The sequence below is a fragment of the Chaetura pelagica genome, unplaced genomic scaffold (genome assembly GCF_000747805.2).
Source record: "Chaetura pelagica isolate M959 unplaced genomic scaffold, ChaPel_1.0 scaffold683, whole genome shotgun sequence".
Taxonomy (NCBI): domain Eukaryota; kingdom Metazoa; phylum Chordata; class Aves; order Apodiformes; family Apodidae; genus Chaetura; species Chaetura pelagica.
In genome coordinates, this window is record NW_009952815.1 from 105,773 (window position 1) to 132,295 (window position 26,523).

The following is a 26,523-nucleotide window of genomic DNA, read 5'->3' on the forward strand; positions in this document are numbered from 1 at the left end:
TAGGGAAAGGCTGAGAGAACTGGAGCTCTTCAGTCCAGAGCAGAAAAGGCTTGGGAGGATCTGACCAACACGTATAAACACCTGAAGGGAGGCTGTGAAGAAGACAGAGCCCAGCTCTTCTCAGTGGTGCCCAGCAACAGGACTAGAGGCAGCAGGCACAATCTGAAACATGGGAGGTTCCCTCTGAACATCAGGAAATATTTTTTTTTTTACTCTGAAGGTGGCTGAGGTGGCACAGTTTGCCCAGAGGGTTCTGGAGTCTCCTTCCTCAAAGACATTTAAAAGTTGTCTGGACATGATCTTGGGCAACTGGCTGTAGGTGGCCCTGCTCAAGTGGAGGTCCCTTCCCACCACAGAGGTTCTGTGCTTGTCATGTGATTTTTTTTTCTGAAATACAGGCTTCCTTTTAGCAGGCTCTGAGGATTTGCTGCAATGGCTGTTTACCCTGTTCCCTTGTTTTGTTTCCCTCCAGGAACATGCGTATCCAGCTGATGAACTGATGCCTCTGACTTGTCGTGGCCGAGTGCGGGGTCAGGAGCCAAGCCGAGGGGACGTGGATGATGCCTTGGGAAAGTTAGTGCTTGAAATGGTTACTGTCTCATGGCAACATTAAGGAATCTTAAGCACAATTTGCAGCCCATAAAGCTTCTTTCTTCAGTTGACATGTCCACAAATTTACATTTGTTGAAAAAGATTTAGTGGGTGCAGACAAATATGTAATTTGTCTCGTAAGTTCTCTAACAGGGGTTGGGAAGAAAGCTCTAGATGTGAACTTAATAGAAGTTAGGTAGAAATATTTTTATTACTTCTTTCTGTGATGTTAAACTGATGTGAAATTGTACCTTAATCAGAGAAAGAATTGACCAGGGAGTGAGATACAAAGACAATGGTGTTTTGTTTTTTTAAATCATTCTTCAGCTATTTTCCATAGGAAAGCCTTCCAAATGTGAGCTGACACTTAGAGTATTAGTTAATTGACTACTAAATAGGGGTTATAAGGGTTGACTATCAGCTGCACATAACAGTAAAGTGTTACCCATCATGCTGGCCTTAAGTGATATTTGAAGTGCTTTTCACATTTTTATTTTTTTTTTTAGTAGAAAGCACTCTGAAAACATAATTAGTCATGTGATTATCATGTGTGTGGTAGCCTGAGGCCTTTGCCAGAGTATCAAATGTTGCATCAGACATAGAAATTCTTCATATTTTTCCTTGTAAGATATCTTATAATAGAACATATTCTATTGGCTGGCATCCTTTGGCTGGCAGAATATGAATGATCAGAGGTGAAGTGGAATTGCTCTAAATATGTTTGTAATTGTTTGGGGTTTTTTTTCACAAGGAATGTGCTGTGTATGTTTATAGGGCAAATACTTAGTAAATAGCTAATGTTTTTTGTATTGGTGTGGAACAGTGTTAATCACAGCTGAAATCCTTGTCTTAAGTATGACTTCTAAGTCACCCTGATGTTGAGTGTGTTATTTTTTGTTCTGTACAAAAGTTTCTCAGTCTGGAGATTCCTGTATAAGCCTGTTGCCTTGGAGGTATTGACAGATATGACTGATGAGAAGGGGGTGTCAAGAAAATGGATTTTTAATCCTGATCATGAATTCTTTTTATGACATTTTTTTACATACCAACATGCTCTCATTTGAGTAAAAATACCTTTTCATCCCCTTAGATGCACTGAATAGTTAAGTATTTATTATTCTCCTGTATACGTGCTTTTTTCTTCTCCTCATAATTAGCTATATTCTTATTTATCACAATTCTTATATAACCCTTTTTATTGCCAACTGGCTCATCAGTCACATTCCCTACAAGCCTTTGCAATCCCAAAATGACAGGGTGAGACAGCCAGGTCAGTGTGTTACCCTGCAGGGCTGGGGAGGATTCCCTCTAGTTCTGCAGTGCTGAGTCTCCTGACACTTGTATGGAAAAAGTGTGTGTGTGTCAGGCAGTTGTGCACAGCCAGTAGTTAATCACCTTCTCCTGTAGAACAACACTCACAGAATGCCATTATATCTTTACAAATTGAAAAAAATAATATATAACCAGCTAATTGGAATTTTAATGACACCCCATGCATATTCACAGTTGCCTACAGGGTCTCCAGCACTGAGCACCTGGTACATTCATGTTCTTAAGTAGGCAGCTGGAACTGTTTTTAAAGTTTTCAATTTCAATATCATCATATTCTGTACGTTCTATTCCATGTATGGTATGTGTTTCATAACAAATTTATCAGGTTAGACCAAAGATGAAGTAGAAGAAGCCTGGAGAAGAATATACAGACAGGATAAGCTGTGTTGTGATAATCATGTTTCAAACAGTGTGGTTCCAACTGCAGGTGGGCTCTAGGTGTTGTCTCTTTAAAATCTACCCCAGGGTTTTTATTCCATAGATTTTTTTGTCTAATCAATTTTTTGGATCTCTGTAAGTATTTGGCTTTTCTGAAGATACCTGTGGTAACAGGTTCACTGACTTGATGTTCTTTTTTTGTGTGAAATAAGTAGTTCTTTGTTTAGAGCCTGCCACTTGCTAGTGCTGGATGGCACCAGTGAATAGTAGACTAGATTTTCATTCACTTTCTTTATGCCATATGCAATTTAAAAATGTTTGTATAATGACGTGGAAGCTTTGGCAGGCTGAAGAGCATGAGCTTGTTCACTTGTTCCTGGTACAGAACCTGCTGTTGTACCTTCAGCCCCCCCTACTGAAGGTGTTCTTCACCTTCCTACATATTTTTGTTATTACACTTCAGTAAACATCCTTTGTTTTTTTTGAAGAAAATAAAAAAAAGTGGTTGGAAAAATGATGTTGAACCATTCTACTGGGTTTCTTAGTAGATTTGACTGGAGACTAGAAATAAAAACTTAATTTGCTTACAAGAAATTTGGAAACTGCACAAAGTAAAGGTACCTTTATAATTGTAGCTTGTTTCAGTCACCTCCTAGTTGGTCACTAACACAGGGAGGGAACTTAGCAAGTATTTTGATTTTAAACATTGTGTGCAACTAATTTTTTAGCAGCTAGTGGTCTGTGATAATTTAGTTTTTTCATAGTAACCAATCCCATTAGTTATTTAATTTTGACACATACAGCTCTATAGTAAATCTGTTTTAAATTTTGTTCCATAGGTTTTCCCTGACCTTGATTGATACCTTGGACACACTTGTGGTAAGTTTAATTTGTTGATAAACCTTGATTTAAAAAAACATCTTCTGGTGTTCAGACTTATTTTTAGATTTCTATTTTGTTAATTTATTTAATAAAAAAAAAAATACTATTCTTTCTTCACCTCTGATCTCTAGCCACCTGTTCAAAGGGGCTGTTCCTTGTAGGATCTTCCAGGTGCTGTGTTGGTGGTGTTTGGAGTTCATTGCAAAAAGAAAACTAGAAGAGTTCCTTTGTGCTTCATTGATGCTTTCTTATCTTGACTTGGCTTGCTGTTATAGTCTAAAACAACATGCTGACACAGGGGTGAACATCTCTTAATACCGACTGAATTATTTATGTTTAAATTGTACCTACGCATTTCCTGGGTGAATTTGTGTGTACTTAAATATATGGTTAAAAAATGCAACCCTGGCTGTGTTTGCCAGGAAATGTTGCCAAAATTACCTTCCAGCTCTTATTAAAAGAATCCAATCATTAATAGACTACTTGTTAGATTTCAATCCCTTTGACATATTTTGTCATCATAAAAATAGAGTTTGGAAATGGGGAATTTTTGGTAAACAAATCTGAATAGTTTTGATAATCCTTGCAGCACTGGTCTGTTGTGTAAATCATGTCATGCTCCTTCTTGACAGCCCTTCCCTCTTTGTGCTGTGCTGTGAGGTGACCTGTGCCTCCTTTGAATTGGGACTGTGGCTGTTGAAAATGTGGAGTTGGGAACTCTGTCACTACCAGACACTCAGATGGATCATTGGGTTGTTTGATTTTTTTCTTGTCTTAGAGCAGGATTTGAACTTGTGGAATTTAAAGGCATTTAGGCTAACAAATTGGATAAGTCACAAAGATTCTTCAAGATAGATTAAACTAAAAGAAAGTTGGTGTGGAAAAAACCCAACCATTGGAAGTGCCTGAGCTGTGTTTCAGGCACACAGAGAAAACTGTTGGGAGGAGCAAAACTGCTAGGACAGTTCACTGATCTTGGGATGAGGCTTCTTGAGTCATGGATTGGAGGCTTCCAAGAGCTCAGAGGTATTGGAGCAGGCCAGGCCTTGCCAGCTCTGTCAGCACAGCCTGCAGCCCCCAGTCCTGGTGCCCTGCAGTCATAGCGTGGGTGCTGGGAAAGGACCAAACAAATCTCTGGGTTCTAGTTTGGGTACATTCTCAGTGACTTTATTCTTTGTGTGCAGCTTTTGTTCTCTTTCATGTATCTCATGAGAAAACCAGTAATACTGATACCTGTTTACACTGAACCAGAGTATGCCTCAACAGGACCCAGATATCAAAAGTGTGTCAAATGCTTTCTTTTTTAATTCATTGTACTTGTTCTACACCTGAGTGTGCCTGTATTACCTGTGTTGGAACCTAAATGCCTGGTTACATTTGCATTCCAGGTGTTAAATAAAACCAAAGAGTTTGAAGAGGCTGTAAAAAAAGTAATAAAGGATGTTAATTTAGACAACGACATAGTTGTATCTGTCTTTGAAACCAACATAAGAGTCCTTGGGTGAGTAACTTTTATGTTTTCAAAACTCTGAAAAATGTGGTTTTTTAGCTAAATGTCCTTAAAGCAGAGCTTTGTGTGCCACTTCACCTCACCTCACTTACAACAGTTGTGCCTTTATCAGTTGGCAGAGCTCAACACCTGCCCTGGAAGGGTTTTGACATGCTGGGCAGGAATGGATGCAGTGGCACTCAGGCAGGCTGACCCCCATCCAACTGCTGCTGGCCTGGATTTTTTTTGGTTAAAAACAAAAATTGTGCATGCTGAGGTAGCAGTGTTTTTGTTAATGGGAACAGCCTTAGAGATGACACTGTGCAATGCTTGAGTTAACAGAATATTTCAATACTTAGGGTTAATAGATTGTTTCAGTTTGGATGGGACCTCTGAGAGTCTCTAGTCCAACCTGCTACTCCAGGCAGGATCCAGGCAGGTTAGTTTTAAGCTATGATAGGCAGTTTTAGAGGTGTTAGTTGGTGTTCTTGATTAACTGTATTGATGAGTCTGTGATTCAGCTATCAGGACAGGAAAAATTGCTTCCGAAATGCTGACAGCTGACCTTGATTGTAATGAGAGTTGCATCTGCTCTACATTTCTGAAAGTTGGGCACATGTGAATATAGCACAGTTAGGTACATTGTCATCTGAATGGTAGACATTGCTGCATTGCTGCTGAGGTAAATATGCCTTTTAAGATGTGGATAATTTTTCTTGTGTTTAGAGGACTCCTTGGTGGGCATTCAGTGGCAATTATGCTGAAGGAGAAAGGTGAATATATGCAGTGGTACAACGGTGAACTTCTGCACATGGCAAAGGAACTAGGCTATAAGCTTCTGCCTGCTTTTAACACCACTAGTGGTCTCCCTTATCCAAGGGTAAGTTCTGTGCTTTCTGCCTTTGAGAATTACTTCTGTAAGCAAAATTTTTCTGGTGTTCTTTTTATCTATGTTTCTAAAATCACTTGTGTATTTATTAAGTATACAGGAAATCAAAAGCTGATGAATTGCTCAGTTGTAATACATGCTACTTGGGATTTTAAAATACTGTATTAGAATTAGACTCTCTGAATACCTACATTTCCAGCTTTGAAAATTCTAATGTGCATTGCTGTAGGTAAATGGTAACAGCAGAAATCTTGTCTTACCACTACTGATTTCTTGCTCTCTGTTACTCCAGGCACCACCAAGGAGCTGAGGAGAGTGGTTTTTGTTCTGGTACACATCTCTCACCAAGACAGTGAAAGAGCAACTTGCAAATACTTAGGAATTTAGCAGAAGTTTGATTAGTCCTCATGGTTTACATCCAAATTTTTAGGAGAGGAAAGGTAGCTGTAATGTAAAAATACTCACTTCATGTAAAAACTTTAATCAAATTCAAACAAAGCATGGTACATGTTTTTTGAGTGATAGAAAAACTACTTCCCATGTGTATCACCTGCTGGGTTTGTGAGATATGGCTTTGATTGGAAACGTTCCCATAAATTTAAAGTTTAGGCTTAATAGATCAGCATTTTTCTAGTGATAATATCTAACTCAAAATGTTCAGTTTGGCAGTTTTCTGTTGAGGGGACCCTCTCCAGAATGCAGAAGGTGATGTTGTGCCTGCAACAAAAGCAGGTCCATCTAGCAGGCATTCTCTGGAGCGAGGAGCAGGAAGGTTTTTACAAAGCTTCATTTCCAGGAACACTTGTGATGTTCTGAGTTTCTGGCTAGTAGATGGCTAGAATTAGGTTTTCAGAGTGGTATTATTTTATTGAAATGTCCAGTGAACCACACAAGTGAGCCTGTCCTGATTTTGGAGGGTTGAGTATTTTGGGTTCTTCAGGTTGGAGTTGGCAGTAGGTGGTGAAGCAGAGCAAAGCTAAAGGAGGGGAGTGATCATTGGTGCTTTCCCTTGCCTTACAGTGGTTCTACAGACCTGCTGTGGGAGTGTGAATTCTTTCAGGTGGTATAAACAAAGGTGATGGTCTCTGCTTTTCCCTAGGTTAACTTAAAGTTTGGTGTGAGACACCCAGAAGCACGAACAGGAACAGAGACCGACACCTGCACGGCCTGTGCAGGCACCTTGATCCTCGAGTTCGCAGCTCTGAGCCGGTTCACTGGGACCTCCATATTTGAGGTTTGTTCTCCATAGTGGTTACTTGGCTTGGGATTGGGCCCAGTTATGTAATTTTGGACAAGTCAGTTTGAGTTTATCAAATGAGTATGTATCTGAGCTGTTCTGCACAAGCAGTGTGTTCAGATTTGTTGTATTTGTGGGATTTTTTTCCTAAAAGTGTTGATTTGACTGCTGAAAAAAGTGGCAGTAATTTTGTTTGAAAGGAGTTACAGTAAGTAAACAAGATAAGCATACTGAAGACTAGCTAAAGAGTAATAATACTTAAGTAGTTTTAGAGTAGAGGGGTCATAACAAGACAGAAGAAAAGTGGAATGTTTATGCCTCAGAATGCAGCTTAAAATAAAAACCATAAGGTCCCACTGATTCTAAGGATATATTGTCAATGGGAAGCTAAATGAAAATGATTGCCAGTATTTCTTTGATATGATTTTAAAAGGCAGGTTTTTTAAATAAGATTATAACTTCTTTAAACCTTTCAGGATGGGCCTAATATTTGATTTAGCTTAATGTAACTGAGTTGAAGCATGGCTGGGCCTGGGTTGAGTATTTTGGTAAAACTTCCTCCTGAAATCCTGTACAAGTGTCTGTCAATTTAGAGCCATTTTTGTTGGGTAGGTTGTTACCTTCAAGTTACTACTTGTGCATATAAAGAATGTATAGAACTTGTCCACTAACAAAGAGGGCTGCTGCTCTGCCTTGAGATGGCTGAGGAGATGCAGCAATTTTTATTCTAAGGCTGGTTTTGTTTACTTGGGCTCTCCTTTACTTAATCTCCTGTCTGCATGCACAATTTTAGAGAGGAAATTTGTGTGGAAGGACACTTGACTTGCCCAAGACCCTACAGCACCTTGGCAAGTGGTTGTGCAGGCAAAGCACCAACCTCTCTAATCAGCAACTGAGTAACTCCATAAAATACAAGTGCACGTCCTGTTGCTTCGTGTATGCAACGTAGTGCTGAGTTCTGTAACTGTTAGATGGGGAACATCTTATACTTCATAGCATCTTGGTTTCAGCAGGCAAAGGAATAACAGTCTCTGGCACCTGTTTCTTGATAATTTCCTTTAATGAACATTTGTTGTTGTTGCAGGAATATGCACGGAAAGCGCTCGATTTTATTTGGGAAAAGAGGCAGCGCAGCAGCAATTTAGTGGGAGTTACTATCAACATTCACACTGGAGACTGGGTCCGCAAAGGTGGGTTTGGGCAAGAATTAAAACCTTGGACACCTCCCCTCTCCCCAGTTATCTAGGCTATTCAAAAATATGAATGGGTTAGGGAAGTGGAATCACATCATTTCAGTGCTGGAGAAACCTGCTACACCGAAGCCTGACTGTGCTCCAGAAGGCTGTTTTGGTAGAGAAACTCATTCAATTGTTCTCTGATTCACTTTATTACTGAGAGGGAAATGCCTTGGGAGAATATTTCAGAGATTCTACTATGAATACAAAGGAAAAAACATAAATAGGCCTGTGGTTGCATGTAGCAGCCAGTAGTAGCATTTTCAAATAAGTGGAAGAAGTGGCTCCAGTGCATGTCTGCTCACACTGCAGGGTGCACGTGCAGCCCTGTGTCCCTGCACCCAGCTGTGCCTTCATTCCAGTGCTAAGAGCCTTTCCTTTGACTGAAAGAACCTTTAAAATCAAAGTGAAACCAAGGGAAAATAACCAATAGCTGCTGAAAGCAAAATCACCTTTTCATTTTCTACTGTTTCTAGATAGTGGAGTTGGAGCTGGAATAGATTCATATTATGAATATTTATTAAAAGCTTATGTCTTGCTGGGAGATGACAGTTTCCTGGAAAGATTTAACACGGTAAGTTAACACCTTGCTCAGGTCTGTGTTTTCTTTAAGACAAATTGAAGACTTATTGTATTGTCAGCTCTTAGCCTGAGGAGCTTACAAAGAGATCTTGAGCAGAATTTCTGTGCCCTCAGCTGTGTCTGGTTCCAGGTCTCTTTACTAGGAGTTTTTGCTAATCTTGAGTGAACTACCCCCTGAGCAACAATTTTAACCCCATTCAATGAAAACTGGAATCTTCTGGACCATGTTTCCAGCACAGGAAAAGCTGTATTTCAAAATCACCTTGGAAGAGTGTAATACTGGAAATGTTTCTATAAAATTATGTAAAGGCCTCTTGCTACAAGCCATGGTACAATTTCTTTCTGTCCTGGAGCAACAAAAAAGATCTGAAACCCAAAGTCTGGATCTTGTATTAATCTGCAGATCCTAAGGCTCAGTATATACTGACGTAGAATTACAAGCTGAAAAAAACACATTACTAAATTAATACAATTGCTACATTTGTAAGACGACTAAGCAACTTTGTCAGCATCATTACTCTTTTATTAAAAGTATTATTCCTCTTGAAAATAGCAATATTCAATGAAACCATCTTATTTTATATCATATAGCATGACTTTGTATCATAAGTAGTACTAAAATTGGGATAATTTGGTAGCTAAAGGCCTATTGCAAGACTTGAAGTGTAATGTTGTTGTTTCATATTCCTAACCTGCAGCCACTATGATTATATTTTGCCTCAGTTATGTCTGCTACCTGTTTGCTGTTGATTTGGCTCATGTGCTCATTGATGATTGTACCCTCTGTGCTTCAGAAGACAAGGCAGGCAGTTATCTTGGGGAGTACTGGATATGAAGCTAGTGAGTTGACAAGTGAACCAGTGGGTTTTAAAGTTCTGAGCAATCAAGTCCAGCCGCTTTGTGGTGGTTTTTTTATACTTTCTCCTCCTGTGATGCATTTGCTTTAGAGTTCTTTTGTTCAAATAAAGCAATTTCAACTTTCTTTAGTGTGTGCTTAAAGATTCAGCCAAAAAATGTACCTTAAGGGTAATAGTTAGTTTTTTTATCATATGGCTCCTGAACATACATTTGTGTGTTTGCGTTACTTGGAAAACATGGTGTGTGTTGCTGGTGTAATTCTGTGGAGCTTTGCAGTATTTACTGCTCTTTTAGTGTAAAACCAGAAACTACTGTGCATTGCCAGATGAAGTCATGATGGGGAGTATAGTGCAGGTTGTTCCACTGAAATAAAATGCCATAGTCTGGTGATCTATATCTGGTGTGTAAAATGTATTGATAATAGAAGCTCACAAGTTTTCTGCTGTTTGTCAGCACTATGATGCCATAATGAGATACATCAGCCAACCACCTCTTCTCCTTGATGTTCATATCCATAAACCCATGCTAAATGCTAGGACCTGGATGGATTCTTTGCTAGCTTTCTTCCCTGGATTGCAGGTAAGGTTTAAAACCCACATGCAGACGATTCTAATAACAAGTAAACAATTAAATAGGCTGGATATGTAATTGACAAGTCAAGATTAGTAGCTTTTCAAAACTACTGAATGAGGATTTCTGTACTCCTGGTGTCACTTTGATGCTGTGATGCACTTTAACCTGCATCTGGCCATGGGGAGTGTCCAGATGAGTGTATGATGTCCTTGCTTCACTCCTAGTCATGAAAGCACTCACCTTATGCTGCCCTTTCAGTAGTCTAGTGACAAGTTTTCTAGTTTGTGTGCTGTTAATCTCTTTAAGATCAGACTAAAACACATTCCCACCACAATTCTCTCCAAGTGATAATAGATCCTTTTCCTGCATAGTCTGAGTGAGCTGGCTGATGTTTCTGCAGCAGCTCTTAAGGAGTAGCTGTGGCTTACACTGCCAGGGGGTAGTATTTGCTGTGTGTATCACTGGAGTGTAGCTTCACATGAAGACAGCGAGTGCCTCACTTTCAGTGTTATTCCTGTGGATGGTGAATTCCTTTTAATGCTATTATTGAATTTTAGGTGCTGAAGGGTGATATTAGACCTGCTATTGAAACTCATGAGATGCTGTATCAGGTTATAAAGAAGCATAACTTCCTTCCAGAGGTAAGGCAGTGATTGTTTTGATCATGTACACTGATTCCTATCTCGATTTGAGCAGTCTCAGATGGCCATTTGAAAAACAGAGGGTGTGTGTCATTAAAGCCAGTGGCTCGTTTCCACCACATTCTGATGTGATTTACAGTTCTGCATATGACAATTGTGTTGAGGATATGAAATGTTTTTCCTACAATAATGCTGTAATCAGCACCATAATAGGGAGCTGCTGCTATTGATAACTGCTTTGCCTCTATATTTCAGCCTTTCAAAATCAACTTTGACTCATTTTAGTATCTGAAACTTGTATAAGCATATGTAGTAGTGGCTGCTAAATAATGTAATAAAGAGCTTTACTGCTAAAGATTAGCCATTGATATTAACCCAAGGAAACTAAAGGGACTGAAGGAAACTAAAGACTGAACTGTTTGAATGTTCTGAAAGTTTGCATGTCCTTGAAAGCAGGTACTGCCAAGTGCAATCTCTGAGCAAGTTAATTCTGCACAGAAAAGCTTGTTTACATGCTGAAGTGTCTTTATTCTGTGATGACCCAGAATACAAGAACTTCTGACTCCATTTGTAATTTTTGCTTTCTTCTGGTGTAAGCTTATTTCTGTTAGAGAACATTTAAATTAACATCACATTCACCTAATTTGGAAGTTGAGACCAAAGAATGCTCTCTAAGCACTGGAAGAATTTTTTGGGGTGCTTTTAAAATGCTATGGTTTGGCTCCTTAGGGTTTTGGGATTTATTGGGTGGGGTTTTTTTGGTGCTTTATACTTGTGAAGGCAACACTGAAAGCTCAGTATTTAAGCAAGTACTCCACCCTCTTTAGCACAGATTTAGTTAAACCCTGGTGTGAACTAGTAGTGAAGATCAGCCATCAGAGAAGTGGCTCTTGCCAGTGTGCATCAAGAGTGACTACACAGACCAGGGAGGTTTTAGATTTCTAGCTGTGTCAGAAACATCTTCTCTGTTAGAAGCAGCTGGCTTCCATCTCTGTCTGCAGCGGCAGTTTATGCACTGCAAGTGTCAGGTATGTTTGCAAAAGCAGTGTTGGGAAGCTTGGGGGCTCCCTCAGCAGGAGTGGGGCTGCAGCAGCGCCGGTGTTGGAGGAGCCAGCAGGGGCTGCTGCTGCCCCTGCTCCGGAGCTCCCTGTGGCCACAGCTCACTGCACGGGCTGGTGTCCGGGCTCCTGCACCAGCACAACCCGAGATCTCACCCCTACTAAGTGGGCAAAAGCAGTGGTTGAGGTTTTGGCCTCAAATGTGGTACCTGGGCAGAGGGTCTTCCAGCCTCCCAATGGTGTCCAGGCTCCTGCACCAGCACAACCCCCCTACTAAGTGGGCAAAAACAGTGGTTGAGGTTTTGGCCTCAAATGTGCTACCTGGGCAGAGGGTCTTCCAGCCTCCCAAGCCTGACGTTGGGCCTGCGCTGCTGGGGACTTCAGCTGCTGTAACACTTCCTGGAGGATTCAGAATAAATCTATGTTTGTTTTTTATTCTTGCATTTATTTTCATCTGTTCCTTTTCTTCCTCAGGCTTTCACAACAGACTTCAGAGTTCACTGGGCTCAGCATCCCTTAAGGCCTGAATTTGCAGAAAGCACTTACTTCTTGTACAAGGCAAGATCATTCTTATGCCTCTGAATTCCCTCTTTGTCTAACACCCTGACTTTTGTTGATGGTTTACTTCAATATAGAATGAGGGTCCCCTCTCCAGCTTATTTTATATCCTGGAGCCAGTTCTGTATATAAACAACATGAAAGTATTGGTTATAAAAAATTGGTCTAGGAGTATTTTTATATGCCTAGAATTAGAAAGAAAACTATGAAGGCTCATACTTTTAATGATACGTAGGTGTTTCTGATCTCCCTCTTGAAGATACATTAGAGACTAGGGCAAAAGTCACTTATACCAGAGAAGAGCAGTGCCTAAATGTCTTGAGTTTCTGTATTTCCATGTCCTTATCTGCATGTCTGTAACAGGTAATGCAGTGGGCAGGATCTCAGTGTCTTGTGACAGGTTAGCACTATTAATAAACTTTGCTGTTGTCTGAGAAGGTGTGAGATCATTAAGTTCTCATTAGGAAAAGGAAATCTGCTAATTGTACAGTGAGTCTGAGTGCACTGATATGTGTGGGTTTTCTTTGTTTTTCTCTTACAGGCTACTGGGGACCCTTACTATCTAGAAGTAGGAAAAACACTGATTGAAAACTTGAACAAGTATGCAAGAGTCCCTTGTGGCTTCGCTGCAATGAAGGATGTTCGGACAGGAAGTCATGAAGACAGGTAAAGGTCTTTGCACTTACTTTTTTTGTTAAAAGATTCTAGGAAAAAATGTAATTACCCTGCTTATATAATCAAATTAATTGACTTTTGAGTACCTGCCTGTCTTCAGTTTCATATCCAAGTCTTAAATTGGCCATTTGTCATAGTCTGTAAACTATTTCAGTAGCTTTATAGTTTGTTAAGTAAGAATATTTTAGTTTAATAATGTTTCATTTGTCTCAGAGCAATAGAGGAATTGCTTTCAAACAAAATATACCTCAAACCTAGAAATTTGTAAAGAGATTTGTTTTTTTCTGTAATGCTTTCTTGTACTGAACATGCTGAATCATTTCCCTCCAAACACAGTCAGTTCCAAGTGGAAGGAATGCCAGTGGAATTAAGTTCAACTATAATAGTCATGAAGTGTTCAGAGATGGAGCAATATGAGTATTTGTTTTCCTGATGTTTTAGAAACAAAGGGATCTTCCTAAAGGGCATCTGTATTTTTCCACAGAATGGACTCTTTCTTTCTGGCTGAGATGTTTAAATATCTTTATCTACTGTTTGCTGATAAGGAAGACATGATTTTTGACATTGAAGATTACATCTTCACCACAGAAGCTCATCTGTTACCACTTTGGCTTTCCACTACAAACCAAACCATCTCTAAAAAAAATACAGTAAGTAGCAGATCTAAACCAGTTTTATTGAGGCTTTGGAGCAGTTCCTTTACAAATGAGAAGAAATGGAGGTAAAATCAGAAAAAAAATCATAGTTTGGAGCACACCAGTTTTAACACTTTGTTTAATATTAACTGTTTCATCACATTAACAGTGACAGTCACATGAGTGTGAACAATGTTCCCATGACTGGATTCTGCACCACTGAATCTTCAGAAAAAAGCTGTGGAATGTTAGCAATATTTAAAAAGAATAATTCCCCATCTCTGTATGAACTTGAAAATAACACACTGATATTTTTATCTTTGTATTTATTTCCTGTTATTTCTTCTATAACATTTTCAACAACATGCCTAAGTTTTTGTTGCTTATTTTAGTAAACAAAACCTGGGCAAATCTTGAAAGGTGTTTTGAGACCACTACAAAGCTAGTTTGACAAGATACAACCACAGTATTTAATTGGTTTAGTCCATGCAATAGGCATTTAGATGTGAGAACACTTCTGGATTTATAAATTACTTCATCTTCCAAAATAACCTACAGTAACAGAACTGTGCTGTGAAGTATCATAAATGCTTGTCACTTGTTTTTTGTGTTCAATAAGGTGACACAGTTTATATTTCAGGCAATAATACTACTGGTAAGTAAAAGAAGTGAGAAAGTGAATGGAGAGGTGTCTAGGGCAGCAGGGATGTCATATCCCTTATGTCAGCCTGTCTCTATTTTTACCCTTTACTGTTGGTTTTGCAGCAATGCCTGGAGCAGAGGAAAATGCTCATGTTGTGTGTCAAGCCATGTGTCCTGCAGAAATCTTAAAACTGAGTAGAAAGCACAGTGGGGGAAAAATTAGTTACTTGCTCTTCATGTCTAATGTGTAACACCTGTAATGGGCCATGGGGTTGCTTTTTCTTGTTCATTGAGGGTGGAGATCCTGCACCCTTTCCAAAATCTTATTTTCTTGAGCCTTTATTGAGTTTTGGAAACAAAGATTTATGTCTTGTGAACTATGCAAGAAGTTCTCTGAAGGGTTTGAAGGAGCATTTTATGGAACTTTAGTTCCCAACATGAGAAGTTGATATTTGGGAGACAGAGAGGATTCCCACAGCTGCTGCTGTGTCAAGTGCTGGCTTGACATACATAGTTCTCTTGAGAATAGCAAATGTTAATAAAAGGCCAGTAAAGAGGAGTTTTCTTAAGGCCTTTGTTAAGTCAAAGCTGCACACAACACAAGTAAGATCCATTGAAAATGGTGTTGACCAAATACATTAAAAGGCTGTGAAGACAAGTATGTTACTGCTTTATGGAATTTATCTGAGGGGAAAAATGATAAGAAAGAATGGAATCTGTAAATGTATTTTTAATATAAACACAGTGCTAACAAGCTGCAGTGTTTGTGAGAGAGCTGGGAGCAGCAGCCCAACATCCTGTTTGTATTTATTCTCATCACCAGGAAAGGTCATGTCTTAGCTGGTGCCTGCAGTTGTGCTTGCAAGGCCTTTCCCAAGTGATGGCACCACCACTTGTCACACTAAGAGCATAAGGACTTTAAAATGTTTGTTCCAGCAAACTAGGAGCCTTTTAGGTCTTGGTTTTTAGGGAGCCTTTAAATACTTGATTTTCAATTAGCTGATAGGGTGCCAACAGGTTTTCTTGCAAGTAGCTAAATACTATGTTAATGTTTGTAGGTGAGAAAAATAACTTGCCAGTTACCCAACTGGTTATTGGCAAAACTAAGAACAGGCTGAATGTGGTTCTGAATCCCTGTATGTGTTTCACATGGCACAAAACAGCCATTTGTGCAAATGTTAACTCATCTTTTCTGAAAATAGAGACTCTTTCAATTCTATATTGAATTCTACATTCTATTCATCCTTGCCCATTCAGACTTGTGAGTCCCTATGGCTCTTGAGGAGAGTCTTTTGTTAGCATGAGGAGATGTGACATTCCTAGTGATCCAAAGCAGGAATTACCCAGTGCCTGCAGCTGGGCCACTCAGCATAAAGGCAGCATCAACAGAAATGGTAACAACTTCCTTTAGTTGCCCAGCACATAAAGTACAGGGCATGGCCTGTGTCATGAGCAGATGTTCTGTGTGCCAGGAGAGGATTAGCTGTTCCTGCAGAAGAAATGCTCAGAACTCTGGATGCAAGTTTGGTAAGTCACAAATGAGAACTGGTGTTGTGTTCCCATCCCCAGCAAGGGGCTGTAGTGCAGGGGTTACCCTTTGTCACTGCAAGGCCTGACAGAGGGACGTGCTCTTCATTCCTGGAAACCCTGTGGTTGTAGGACAGTTCCTGCATTGAGCTGTTCTAGGTACACAGAGTACTTGTGGGTGGGTCTACCTGCCAGTTTTCTTTGTATAAAAGTGTAACCTGCATTTTTAATAGGTGCTCTCTCTCCCATTGCAGACTACAGAATACACAGAGCTGGATGACAGCAACTTTGACTGGACCTGTCCCAACACCCAGATTCTTTTCCCAAACGACCCCATGTTTGCTCAGAGTATTCGTGAACCTCTGAAAAATGTGGTGGATAAAAGCTGCCCCAGGGGCATCTCCAGGGCGTAAGATGCACATTTTCTCTTTTCTTAGTGTGGGGGTGAGTGAAACAGGGTCTTTTATGAATGGAAGGGGAAATACGAGGTGTTATTGGAGTTTGCTCTGCTTGAGTTCAGAGCTTTTGGAATGGGTAGCCTGGCTACAGGAAAAAAATCAGTTATGTTTTCTCTGGCACCATCAGCAAGACTTACTCATTTCCAGCTGGAATTAGCAAGACTTGCAAAGCAAAAGGAGCTTAATGAGCCACATATTCCCAGCGGGAATTGTAGCCCAGGTATTATAGGGAATATCTCTCTTCAGTTTGTAAAATTAGTATTTCTGTAAGTCTCCTTGAACAGTTCTGAGACTCTTCTTTGTAGTGAGCAAATCATGCCACCATATATAAATTCTCCTGTTCTGAGAAACTTAGGACAGTCTATTAAAGCTGGGGACGTTCATCCCTCTGACCACCTCTTTGCCATCTACACTTCATGAGTGAAACTGAGTAGCAACTCTATGAGGAAAAGTGGTTTTAGTCAGGCTTATGAGGATGCAAACCATTCAGAAATGAGCAATGACACAGTGTAGCTTTATCAGCACTGTGGCTGCTTTTTGCGCTACAAAATTACTGACAACATTGACAGCTCTAAGACAGACAGTTTGACTGAGAAGTTATATCCTTGTGAAACTTGTACCCAACATTACTCCAAAGAAATGGTGGTAGGAATAACATGAGAGTCGTGTTTCAAGAATAATTGGTTTTTTAAAGCTTTGACCTCTGATATCTTTTGGTAGAGAAGAGAGTTTGGGAAGTGGACCAAAACCACCTTTGAGAGCCAGAGATTTCATGGCCAGTAATCCTGAACACTTGGAGATACTGAAGAAGATGGGAGTCAGTTTGATCCATCTGAAAGATGGGAGAGTGCAATTAGTGCAGCACGCCGTGCAAGTAAGACCTGACAGTATTTTTTCTGAAAACTTTTCAGTAAAATCCTACTGGCAGGGATATCTGGCATGGGATGTTCAGGAGGGACAGCCAGGCTGTGGAAGGGAAGGGGGCACATGAGCTGAATATGCAGCTGTATTTAGAAGGTTGATGCTTGTTAATACTTTTCCTCCGTGTCACTTTTAACTCATCTCCCATTAAGTCAGATGGAGGCTGTTCATGTCAAAGTGATGCAGTTAAAAACATCTTATCTGAAAATACTACTTTTCAGCATGAGATACTTCTACATGTTTATGTATTTTTAGTTCACTGTGTGGTGGGGATGCTATAAAGTGAAATTCCTCATGAGAAAGATGGAGGGCCCAGGAGCACCCACTCTGCTTTTAATAATCTTTGTAGCAGTGATCCAAGCAAATCAAACTTCAGTTGTATTTTATTTCAAACCTTTAAGAAGAATCTGTATCTTTTCTTTACTCCTCAGGCAGCAAGTTCACTGGATGCTGAAGATGGGTTACGGTTCATGCAGGAAATGATTGAGCTCTCCAGTCAGCAACAGAAAGAGCAGCAGCTCCCTCCTCGTGCTGTTCAGATTGTTTCCCATCCCTTCTTTGGCAGGGTGGTCTTGACTGCTGGGCCAGCACAATTTGGGATGGATTTATCCAAACACAAAGCAGGGGTATGTGAGATGTGTGTGTGATCTGTCCCCAGCTTTCTGTTACTTGTAGCACAAGCCTAAATGTTACTGCACTGGTACAGTCTGGGGGGAGGAGGCTGCAGCAGGAGGGTGTTCATTCACTGTCAGTGGTTAAAATGAAAGGGGGCAGCAGTGACAGAATCACAGCCATGGCAATAGTGGCATATTGGTCTGTGGCTCATGCTCTGCTCCTGAGTCATCAGTCGTGGTTTAGGATTTAAAATGCATACCTAGCATGATTTTTGAAACAAATGTATGTAATCTGCAGTGCTTATCTTCAGAGATGTTAATTCAGGGGAAGGTTTTCCTCCCATGTCAGCCCTTTTAGAGTTAGAGTGAGCTGTTCTTATGAAAGCTTTTCTAAAAGGCTGTATCCAGGTGGAAGAAGAAAATATCCCAGAGGCAGTGGTACTAACTGGAAGCAGTGGGAAAACCTGATGACTTTGGTTGGGCACGATGCAGCCCAAAGAGGAGTTCCAGACTAGAAGTTCACAGATGAAAATTTTCCAGAGACAACAAGTATAGACAAAATACACTGAAGATGAGAATTAGGTTTTCACTCAGTCATTCCTTCCTTCCTTCCTAGAACTCCAGCTTCAGGGATTGCCTGCACTGAGAGAAGACAACACTAAATGCAGTAGATTAACTGAAAAAAGAAAAGCACTTAGGAACTCTTTGCAAGCTTGAACCCAGTAATTTATTCTTTCTGGTTTTGTTTTTCCAGACAAGAGGATTTGTTGCAACCGTTAAGCCATATAATGGATGCTCAGAGATCACTAATCCTGAGGCAGTGAAAGAGAAAATTGGTCTGATGCAAAGAGGCCAGTGTATGTTTGCTGAAAAGGCACGAAACATTCAAAAAGCTGGAGCAATAGGAGGCATTGTTATTGGTAAATAGCATTTTAAGTACTTAAGATTTTAAGTTTGTGTAACCTGGATTTTACAGCTTTGGAGATACTGGAGAGCTGACAGGAAGCTGTTGAACTCTCAGAGAGGACAGTTCTCCAACACAGAAATTGTGCTTTCAGGAGATGAAGAAGGGCTTTGGTTTCATCTGGTTCTGTGCAGAAAGTGTAGCTAAAGATTGTCACTGTTTTTGCAGGATAAAAGTTGTTATTTTAAGGATCACTGAGTGCTGCAGTCGTGCTGTCTGCTGAGAACTGGAGATACAACTGAAAAACGTTCAGGCAAACAAGTGCACCTTTTTTGGGGTGCTTTTTGCTTTTTCCAGCCAACTTACTGTTTTCTGCCTGGGATCCTCCCAACTTGACTGGGCAGTAGAAATTCATGCTGAAAAGCTGCTGGAGCTCAGAGCTGTTGTCTGTCTATCTGAGGAGGTTTGTTGTGTTCTTTTTGTGTGCACCTGGCTAGATGACAACGAGGGAAGCAGCAGTGACACAGCTCCTCTCTTCCAAATGGCGGGTGATGGAAAGAACACAGATGACATCACCATTCCCATGCTCTTCCTCTTCAACAAGGAAGGGAACATCATCCTCGATGCAATCCGGGAGTATGAGGCTGTGGAGGTGCTTCTTTCTGATAAAGCAAAAGACAGAGGTAAGATGAGAGGTTGTTTGTACAAGTTTAGCTTCCATCTGTGCTGTGGCACGATGTGAAATGTAGAGCAGGGGTTGTTGCTGCTCCCCAAAGGTGCAGAGGCCTCCCCTGGGAGCTCTGCTTCTCTGTTTGACATCAGTATTGGTTCTTTCATAAGACCATCACCTAGGATGTGTCATTAGCTGCTCCCCCCTCAAGTAGGAAATCCAGAAAAGCTGTTGATAATTTGACTCACGAGAAAATACAGCCTTTTGGATTCTTTTTAAACCCTTTTAGTCATAATCTGCTTTGAAGTGATGTCAGGAATAGCATCAGTGTTTGCAGTGCCCTACATTGTAAATGCCTCTCTCTTATCAAGCTCCTCAGTGACATTCTTGGTACCCAAAAGGAAAGAGACAACTGGTACAAGTATTTTGCCTATCTAAGAAGAACTGGTTATCATGAGAAATAAGGTTGCTAACATCAGATGTTTTGCAGCTTCTCTTGTATAAGAAGCTTCTCTTGTATAAGAAGCTTCTCTTGTATAATACAGGAAAACTGCAAGCTAATACATTCCCAGTTAAACTGTTTGCCTGTGGCAGAAACTTGTAGGTTTTCCTTTTGAAAGCCTTCCTGGTAGCTCTGCTTTGTCCAGGCAGAGTCTGTAAGAACAAGTCTCTCCCTTAAGCCAGTGTTTATCTTCTGCACCTTTGCAAAGCTGATAGGCCCAAAGCCTTGGTCTTGTTTCTTCATAGCTGCTTCCTAATCCCTCCTGTTTCTAACTGTGATTTACAAAATACTCTAACAAAATACTAAGTGCAAAAGACAGCTCTGCATTTGAGGATTTGTAATCCATATCTGCTTCTTCCCCCCTCCTCATGCTTCCATTTGGAATCCCAGCAACAATCTTTAAAGGTAAAACGATTCCAAACTACATCATTGATAGCAGTAAGTATCCCATGTATGCAGTTCAACTCCCAAGGAGTCTTGAAATATTAGTGCCCTCTATACTTGCTGTAAACATCAACCTCCAGAGCAATCTGCCTGCTTAAACTGGACAGTTGTTGTTAAGCTAAGTTGGTACCTGAGACCTGTTATTTTAATAGTTGCTTTGAGTGGGGTGTTGAAGGAGGCTTTGGCTCTTCCATTCACAGTTCAGTTGCCTTGCAAAGCTCTGTCTGACTCCCACTCACTTAGATGTGGGATCCTGGTGGATCTGGGAGTGCTTTAAAATCTGGTATGAAGTTCAGTGCACATTTGCTTAAGACTGAAGGATGGCAACTAGCACTGACCCAGTAGTCACTAGTCAAGTTTGAAGAACCAACACTAGTCTCACTGTATTGTTTGCCCTCATTTAAAATTTGTTTAAATGTCTTCCCTCCCCTCCCTCTGTGAAGTGTGTTCTTAATAACATTAACATTTCATATCAATGTGAAGTCTGCACTTCTTTGAGGAAATGAGGCCAAGGGAAGTGACCTTGCATTTGAAACACATAATAAAACACTGCCTTTCTAGTCTTTCAAAGCACTTCTTTTCTCTCTCCTCCTAAAGACTTGGAAATGGAGAATATGGACCAGAAGTTATCTGAAAATGATTCACATAAACAGAATTCAGAAGAAGCTCCTTCAGCATCTCAGGATGTTGCTGCAGTCAGCGAGGAGCCTGAAGAAGGAGAAAACTCTGATGTTACTGACCCTGATTCTTTATCTCCTGCTGACACAGCCAGTGACAGTGTTTCCATTTCAAATCAGGATTCCTTTGTCCCTGAAACTGAAGAGGCTGGTGCTCCAGAGCCAGCATATACACAAGGGGATCACCAGCCTCAGGAACAAACGACTGAGACAGAGTCAAATTCCAAAGTTAACTGGGACAATAAAGTCCAACCTATGGAATCCATATTAGCAGACTGGAACGAAGATATAGAAGCATTTGAGATGATGGAAAAGGATGAGCTATGACTTGTAATGATAACTTATTTGTTAGTAAAGACATGGAGAACTCTTTGGGTAGAAGTGAGGCCCTGATATCTGAGAAAGAGAAAACATTCAGTATTGTAATGAGCAGCCAGGGTTCACCTGGAAATTACCACAGAAATCCAGCACTCGCTCCTTGTTTTGTTTTAATTTCTCCTGTTTCAAAATGGGAACGTGCAATTGAAGCATCTGTCTGGCTCCACTGCTGGTGCTGTAACCCAGGAGGCTCCTGCAGGGAATGGGCCTGACTCCTGCCTTCCAGGCTCTGGGAGGTCAAGCTCCCCTGGTCTCTGGAAAGCAGCAGTTGAGCACGGTGGGGTTAACACCTGAGGGCACCTGGAGGCAGCAGGTCACACTGCTCTGGGTGGAGCCAAGGTGGAGCTTCACTGGTCTCTGCTGAGCTGATAGCAGCAGGTGAAGCTGTTTCCAGGTGTGGTGCCTGAACAGCTAGAAGCAGTTTGATTTTGTCCTGACATATCAGGTGGAGACAGTGGTGTTGCTCATCCTCCTCCTGCCTGTTACCGTGAGGAACGACCACGATGACACGGGAGTTTTCCCTTCTGCTGTGCTTTCAACTAGAGAAACTGCATAAACCAAAGGCAGGATGTGTTTTGTAGGCAGGTCCCAGCAAGGAAAGTCAGACAGCCTTGGGGTCTAGCAGGTATAAAGGTTCACAGCGTGGTGTGGAAGTTGTGCTTGAGGTTCAGGTGCAGTGGACAAGGCAGGTGTTGAGTTACAGGTATTTCTCTTGGCCTTCTGGGTTGAAAAACTCCATCTACCCTGAGATACAGAATTTAGACTGGCAATGTTCTCTGAAAGGACACTAAACAGAACTAAATCAGCTATAAAAAAAATCTTCCTTTTTCTACAAGTTTGACTTCTAACAGTTTGACTTTGTTGTCATTCTTTTTATATGCAACTTCTATCCATGTGACAAGACTTAAGGCAATGAGGCCAGTACCAGCAGTAGGTGCAACAACCTGGGCTGTTGGGTCCATGAGCTGCAAGGATGTTACTCTGGGCTGCAGGAGTTTGTTACAGTAAGTCTGAGTCCTCATTTGTCATCCCTATTATCAAAACCATTATTTAAATAAAAATGGGGATGTTTCAACAACTGAGAGACGTTTTGACTGTGTCCAAAGAAACTGCCAAAACCTAATTAACTTGATTTATATCAACTGCTTTTAGTGAATTGTGGTTCAAAGACTTGTTTTATATTAAAAGAGTAAATTAACACTGCCTATATGCTGCACCAGGCTAAAAATGGAGGTTTATATTCATCAGTGGAATTAAAAAAAAAACCAACCAGCCCCATCTGAATTGCACCTTTCATTTAGCTGGTGAAGTGATCTGTGCTGAATATGCAACTGTTAATTGTTAATTACAGCCATACTGTAGTTATTTGTGTGTCCTCCTGTACAGTAGGAATGGAGAAATCCCAGGCAAATGTTGTATACACGTGTACTTGGTGATGCTTTCAAGAGCATCAAAATGCACAGGCACCTTTTGAGAGCATGACAGTCAATCAGAATATTGTCCATAACTGAATGAGAACTTTAAATCACTAGAGTAAGAATTGAAGGGGAAATGAAGCAGTAGCAAAATAGTGAATAAGTGTCCTTTGAAATAAATTAGCTTTTAAATGTAGTTATAATTCCTTTGCACAAAGAACTGTATGGAGGTTTGGACTGCATGAGCAGGGCTTGAAGCAGCTGGGTTTTCAGTTGAGAGGTTATTTTATTTATGGTCTTTGTTCTGTGAGTTCCTTCACGTGAGGAGCTGGATCATGGGAGCCTTTAAGTGTCCTTTGTCCCTCAGAGGGAAGTGAGGTGGCCAAGTGCAGGCAGCTGCAGGATCTGACCCATCAGGTGCAGATCAAAAGGTTTCACTCTGGTATCTCCTTTGATCTGTCAGTGCTCAGTGCCACAAAAGAGCATTTTTGTCCACGTGCTCTTCGACACAGACTGTGTCTTCATACTTGTTAGCTCTTCTGGTGGGAATATAATTATTTTTATAGCTCTGGAGGCCCTCAGGTCACTGTTAAGACTGTCAGTGCAGCAACTAAAGGTTTTCTTTTTTTACTTGCAGAAAATCTAGGTGTAGATGTAAAATTTTATTAAAAGATTCACTTCCTTTGCCACCACCAGCTCGTTTTTATTTAACTGTTTTGTTGGTTTTTTTCCACATCTATTGTTAGCAGATGCTGGCTCTCCTTTTAAGGGATTTTTGAGCAATCCCAGAACTCCATATGGATTTGAAGCATGATTCTGGTGGTGACCTACCTCAGATGGCTGTGGGCTCCTTCCTTTTGGGTTAGGCTTTCTTTTTTTGTTCTGCTTTACCTTTGAAACCATCGTGAGAGCCATAACTTTTGTCTTCAGAACTCAACTGGATAAGGTTGACCTTTTGGGAAAGAGGACTCAGCTGTGGGGGGCAGACAGTTTTATTCAAGTTGTTTTCACTTTGTATTTCCTTACGAGGAAATAGGCTTTTAGTTTAACCTTTTCATATCGTTCTGAAAATAATTCAGTTCTCTTGTCAGCTTAAAAAGCAAAAAGAATGTATTCATCAAAAAAAAAACCCCAAAACCTGTTGGAGAGGGGAGTAAGTTCTTCCCAGATTTCTAGCAGTCTGCTCCCTCCATGTGGAATACTGCTCATACATTGTTCATCAGCCTCTTCCTTTGTATGGTTTTGTACAGTTGCTCCTACGGTATCAAACCGAACCATTCAGGACTCACAGCTGGAGCTTAGCACTTATTCCTTGCCATGTTACTCAGATCAGCCAATTAATGTCTCGTTTGATCTTAGAGGAATCTTTTCAATTGTTTACATTTGATGTTTCTTGATGAAGTTTCAAGGTGAGCCCAGCTTTGGTTCTCCTGCTGCGCCCCCGACGCCGCAGCCGGGCCCGAGCGTGGACGGCGAGAGGTGGAAAATGGGACATCTTATGCAAAAAGGCATCAGGCAGAACGTGGGGAAAAAAATACACACAACCAAACATTCTGTGAATGAAATATTGTATGTTCAGATTTTATAAGATTTCCTGTTGTGTTTTTTTTTAGCCAGCCCAATTTACAGCCGTATATTTTCGTGATGAAAGCCGTGGAAGAACAGGTGCTGTAACACTAGTGTTGGGTTTCATGGTCTGCTGAGCAGTGTATACAATATTTCTGAGGGCAACAATGTACTGTGATGTAAAAGTCTGGGCTAAAATGTATATAACCTGTGTACATAATTGTGTACTTGATTATAATTGCTGATTGTAAAAATTTAATAAAATGTAAATATTCTGGTCAAGCTGTGCTAAGTTGACACCAACTTCCCACTTGCCCAGCCAGCCCAGCTTGCCTTGGTTTTCAGCAAGGCCTTTGGTAGCTGCATCAACACTGATGCTGGGGTTTGGGGTTTTTTTTTTGGTTGGTTTTGGGGTTTTTTTCAGTTCTAATGGGAACAGTTCTCTCTCTTGGACCTGACTGGGTAAGCCTCAGAGGAAAACCAGCCTTTTGGTGGTACCAGCTGTTCTCTGACACCTCTACTCCTAAGAGCTTTCCCTCCATGGAAGCAAATAAAGATGAGAAGCCCAAAACTTCAGTAGCTGCTCAGGTGTTCAGCTGTGTTTATGACATTTGTGAAGTAGAAAGTATCACCAGTCTCCCCAGTGACATGCTGAACTTCAGCACCCAACTCTATGGCTGTGGATCATCAGTGGGGCTGCCCATATGGGAAGCACCAAATTCTGTGAAATCCTGTCTCTTGGGCAGGACAGATGCTCACCTTGGTGCAGGAGGGACCAACCTGCTGCCACGGTCAGGGCAGAGCCACAGGCAGCAGCAGCAACGTTGCAGCTCTTTCTACTGGAGTAACTGGAGATCTTGGAGCAAACTGTTTATTTTGTATCACTTTTTATTTAAAAAAAAAAAAAAAAGTAAAATTAAACAGTTAAAAAACTCTCTTACAGGAACCAATGCCCTCCCCCAGTCTCTAAAGGATCTGGTTTTACCTATCCATGTTAATCTCCACCACCTTGCCAGCTGTTTGAGGTAACAGAGTCACCCTTCCATTGCAGATGGTCTCTAAAAAGGCAAAAACATGATGCAAAATTTACAGCCAGTGCCTCCCAGCCCTTTATGACATGAAATCAGGACTATTTAGTTATTTATTTCCAGCTCTGAACATGTTCCTGACGTGCTCTGCAGGGAGACTTGTTGCATGTGCATGAAGGGTTAGGGAAGCACGTGGGCATCAGCACCTCACACCTCCTACTAAAATCATCCTTAAGTAATTAGGAATTACTGATCAGCTGTTACTCAATTTTCACGTTTCCACCTCCCAGTTAGGTCACCTGGAGCTGGAGGCTTCCAGTGGCTCTGACAAAAATGCAGCCTCAGCTGCTCCACATCCCCAGGCCCATCACTCAGCCCGAAGCTCCCATGGCAGGAGTCCCATTTTCTGCCAAAGTGCTACATAAAAAGATAATATTAATAAATGTTTCCAGCTGGAATGATCCCTATAAAACACAGATTGCCTGGGAAAGTTCACCCAAGCTATTAAACCCTAGTGTGGGTGAATTCATCTTTATGACTCCTTTGGTGGAGGCCTGGGCCAACAGCAGTGTTTAAGCCAAAATTGTGCAAGGCTTGGTAGCACGTGGGGGTGTGGGGAGCACCCTGGGATGGCTCTGGCACCCCGGACAGACCTGCTGGCAGCAGGGCAGGGCAGGGGAGGAGGAGAGGGACCCACCTTCCTGGCCCTTGAGACACCCCAGCCCGTGGCTGCCAGGGCCGGGGTGGGCAGGAGCTGCTGGGTTTCCTGCAGGATCCTGGCAGAGGGGGATGCTCAGAGCTTTGTGCAGGGAAACAAGGAGCAGGTGAGATGAGACATCCAGAGCTGGGCATGCTGAATTTGCTGCCTTTTAGGTTCTCCATGCTCCTTAGAGGCCGTGGTGATTGGCAGAGACACCGTGATCCTGCCCTGCCCCTCTGCTGGGCACACGCTCCTCAGGCTTCTGAACATGAGCAATGGCAGCTTAAAAAGGCATAAGGGGAAGAAAAATGATGCAGGAAAGGGCAAAAAGGCACTTCCAACATGGGCCAGCTCTCGTGGCTGTTTTATGTAACCCAGCACGTGTCTGTCCACGGTTATTTTGGGGCTGCCACGGGGTGTCTGATTGCCAGGCAGGAGCAGCTCCTCAGTGATGTCAATCTTCA

At 41.3% G+C, this 26,523-nt stretch overlaps 1 protein-coding gene across 1 annotated transcript in view; it reads left to right on the plus strand.

The window, feature by feature from the left end:
• The window catches only part of EDEM3 (ER degradation enhancer, mannosidase alpha-like 3), a 24,911-nt gene extending 3,412 nt beyond the window's left edge, over positions 1 to 21,499 (plus strand). The window contains exons 2-19 of the mRNA XM_009995053.1: positions 473 to 573; positions 3,141 to 3,180; positions 4,572 to 4,684; positions 5,399 to 5,552; positions 6,661 to 6,795; positions 7,883 to 7,988; positions 8,510 to 8,607; positions 9,927 to 10,052; positions 10,604 to 10,687; positions 12,220 to 12,303; positions 12,845 to 12,969; positions 13,463 to 13,628; positions 16,037 to 16,191; positions 16,961 to 17,114; positions 17,593 to 17,787; positions 18,530 to 18,695; positions 19,177 to 19,362; positions 20,893 to 21,499. Coding sequence (XP_009993355.1) covers positions 473 to 573; positions 3,141 to 3,180; positions 4,572 to 4,684; positions 5,399 to 5,552; positions 6,661 to 6,795; positions 7,883 to 7,988; positions 8,510 to 8,607; positions 9,927 to 10,052; positions 10,604 to 10,687; positions 12,220 to 12,303; positions 12,845 to 12,969; positions 13,463 to 13,628; positions 16,037 to 16,191; positions 16,961 to 17,114; positions 17,593 to 17,787; positions 18,530 to 18,695; positions 19,177 to 19,362; positions 20,893 to 21,299 — 2,595 coding nt within the window. The 3' untranslated portion in view covers positions 21,300 to 21,499. The remainder of the gene's footprint in view (positions 1 to 472; positions 574 to 3,140; positions 3,181 to 4,571; positions 4,685 to 5,398; positions 5,553 to 6,660; positions 6,796 to 7,882; positions 7,989 to 8,509; positions 8,608 to 9,926; positions 10,053 to 10,603; positions 10,688 to 12,219; positions 12,304 to 12,844; positions 12,970 to 13,462; positions 13,629 to 16,036; positions 16,192 to 16,960; positions 17,115 to 17,592; positions 17,788 to 18,529; positions 18,696 to 19,176; positions 19,363 to 20,892) is intronic.
• The last annotated feature ends 5,024 nt before the right edge of the window (positions 21,500 to 26,523 follow it).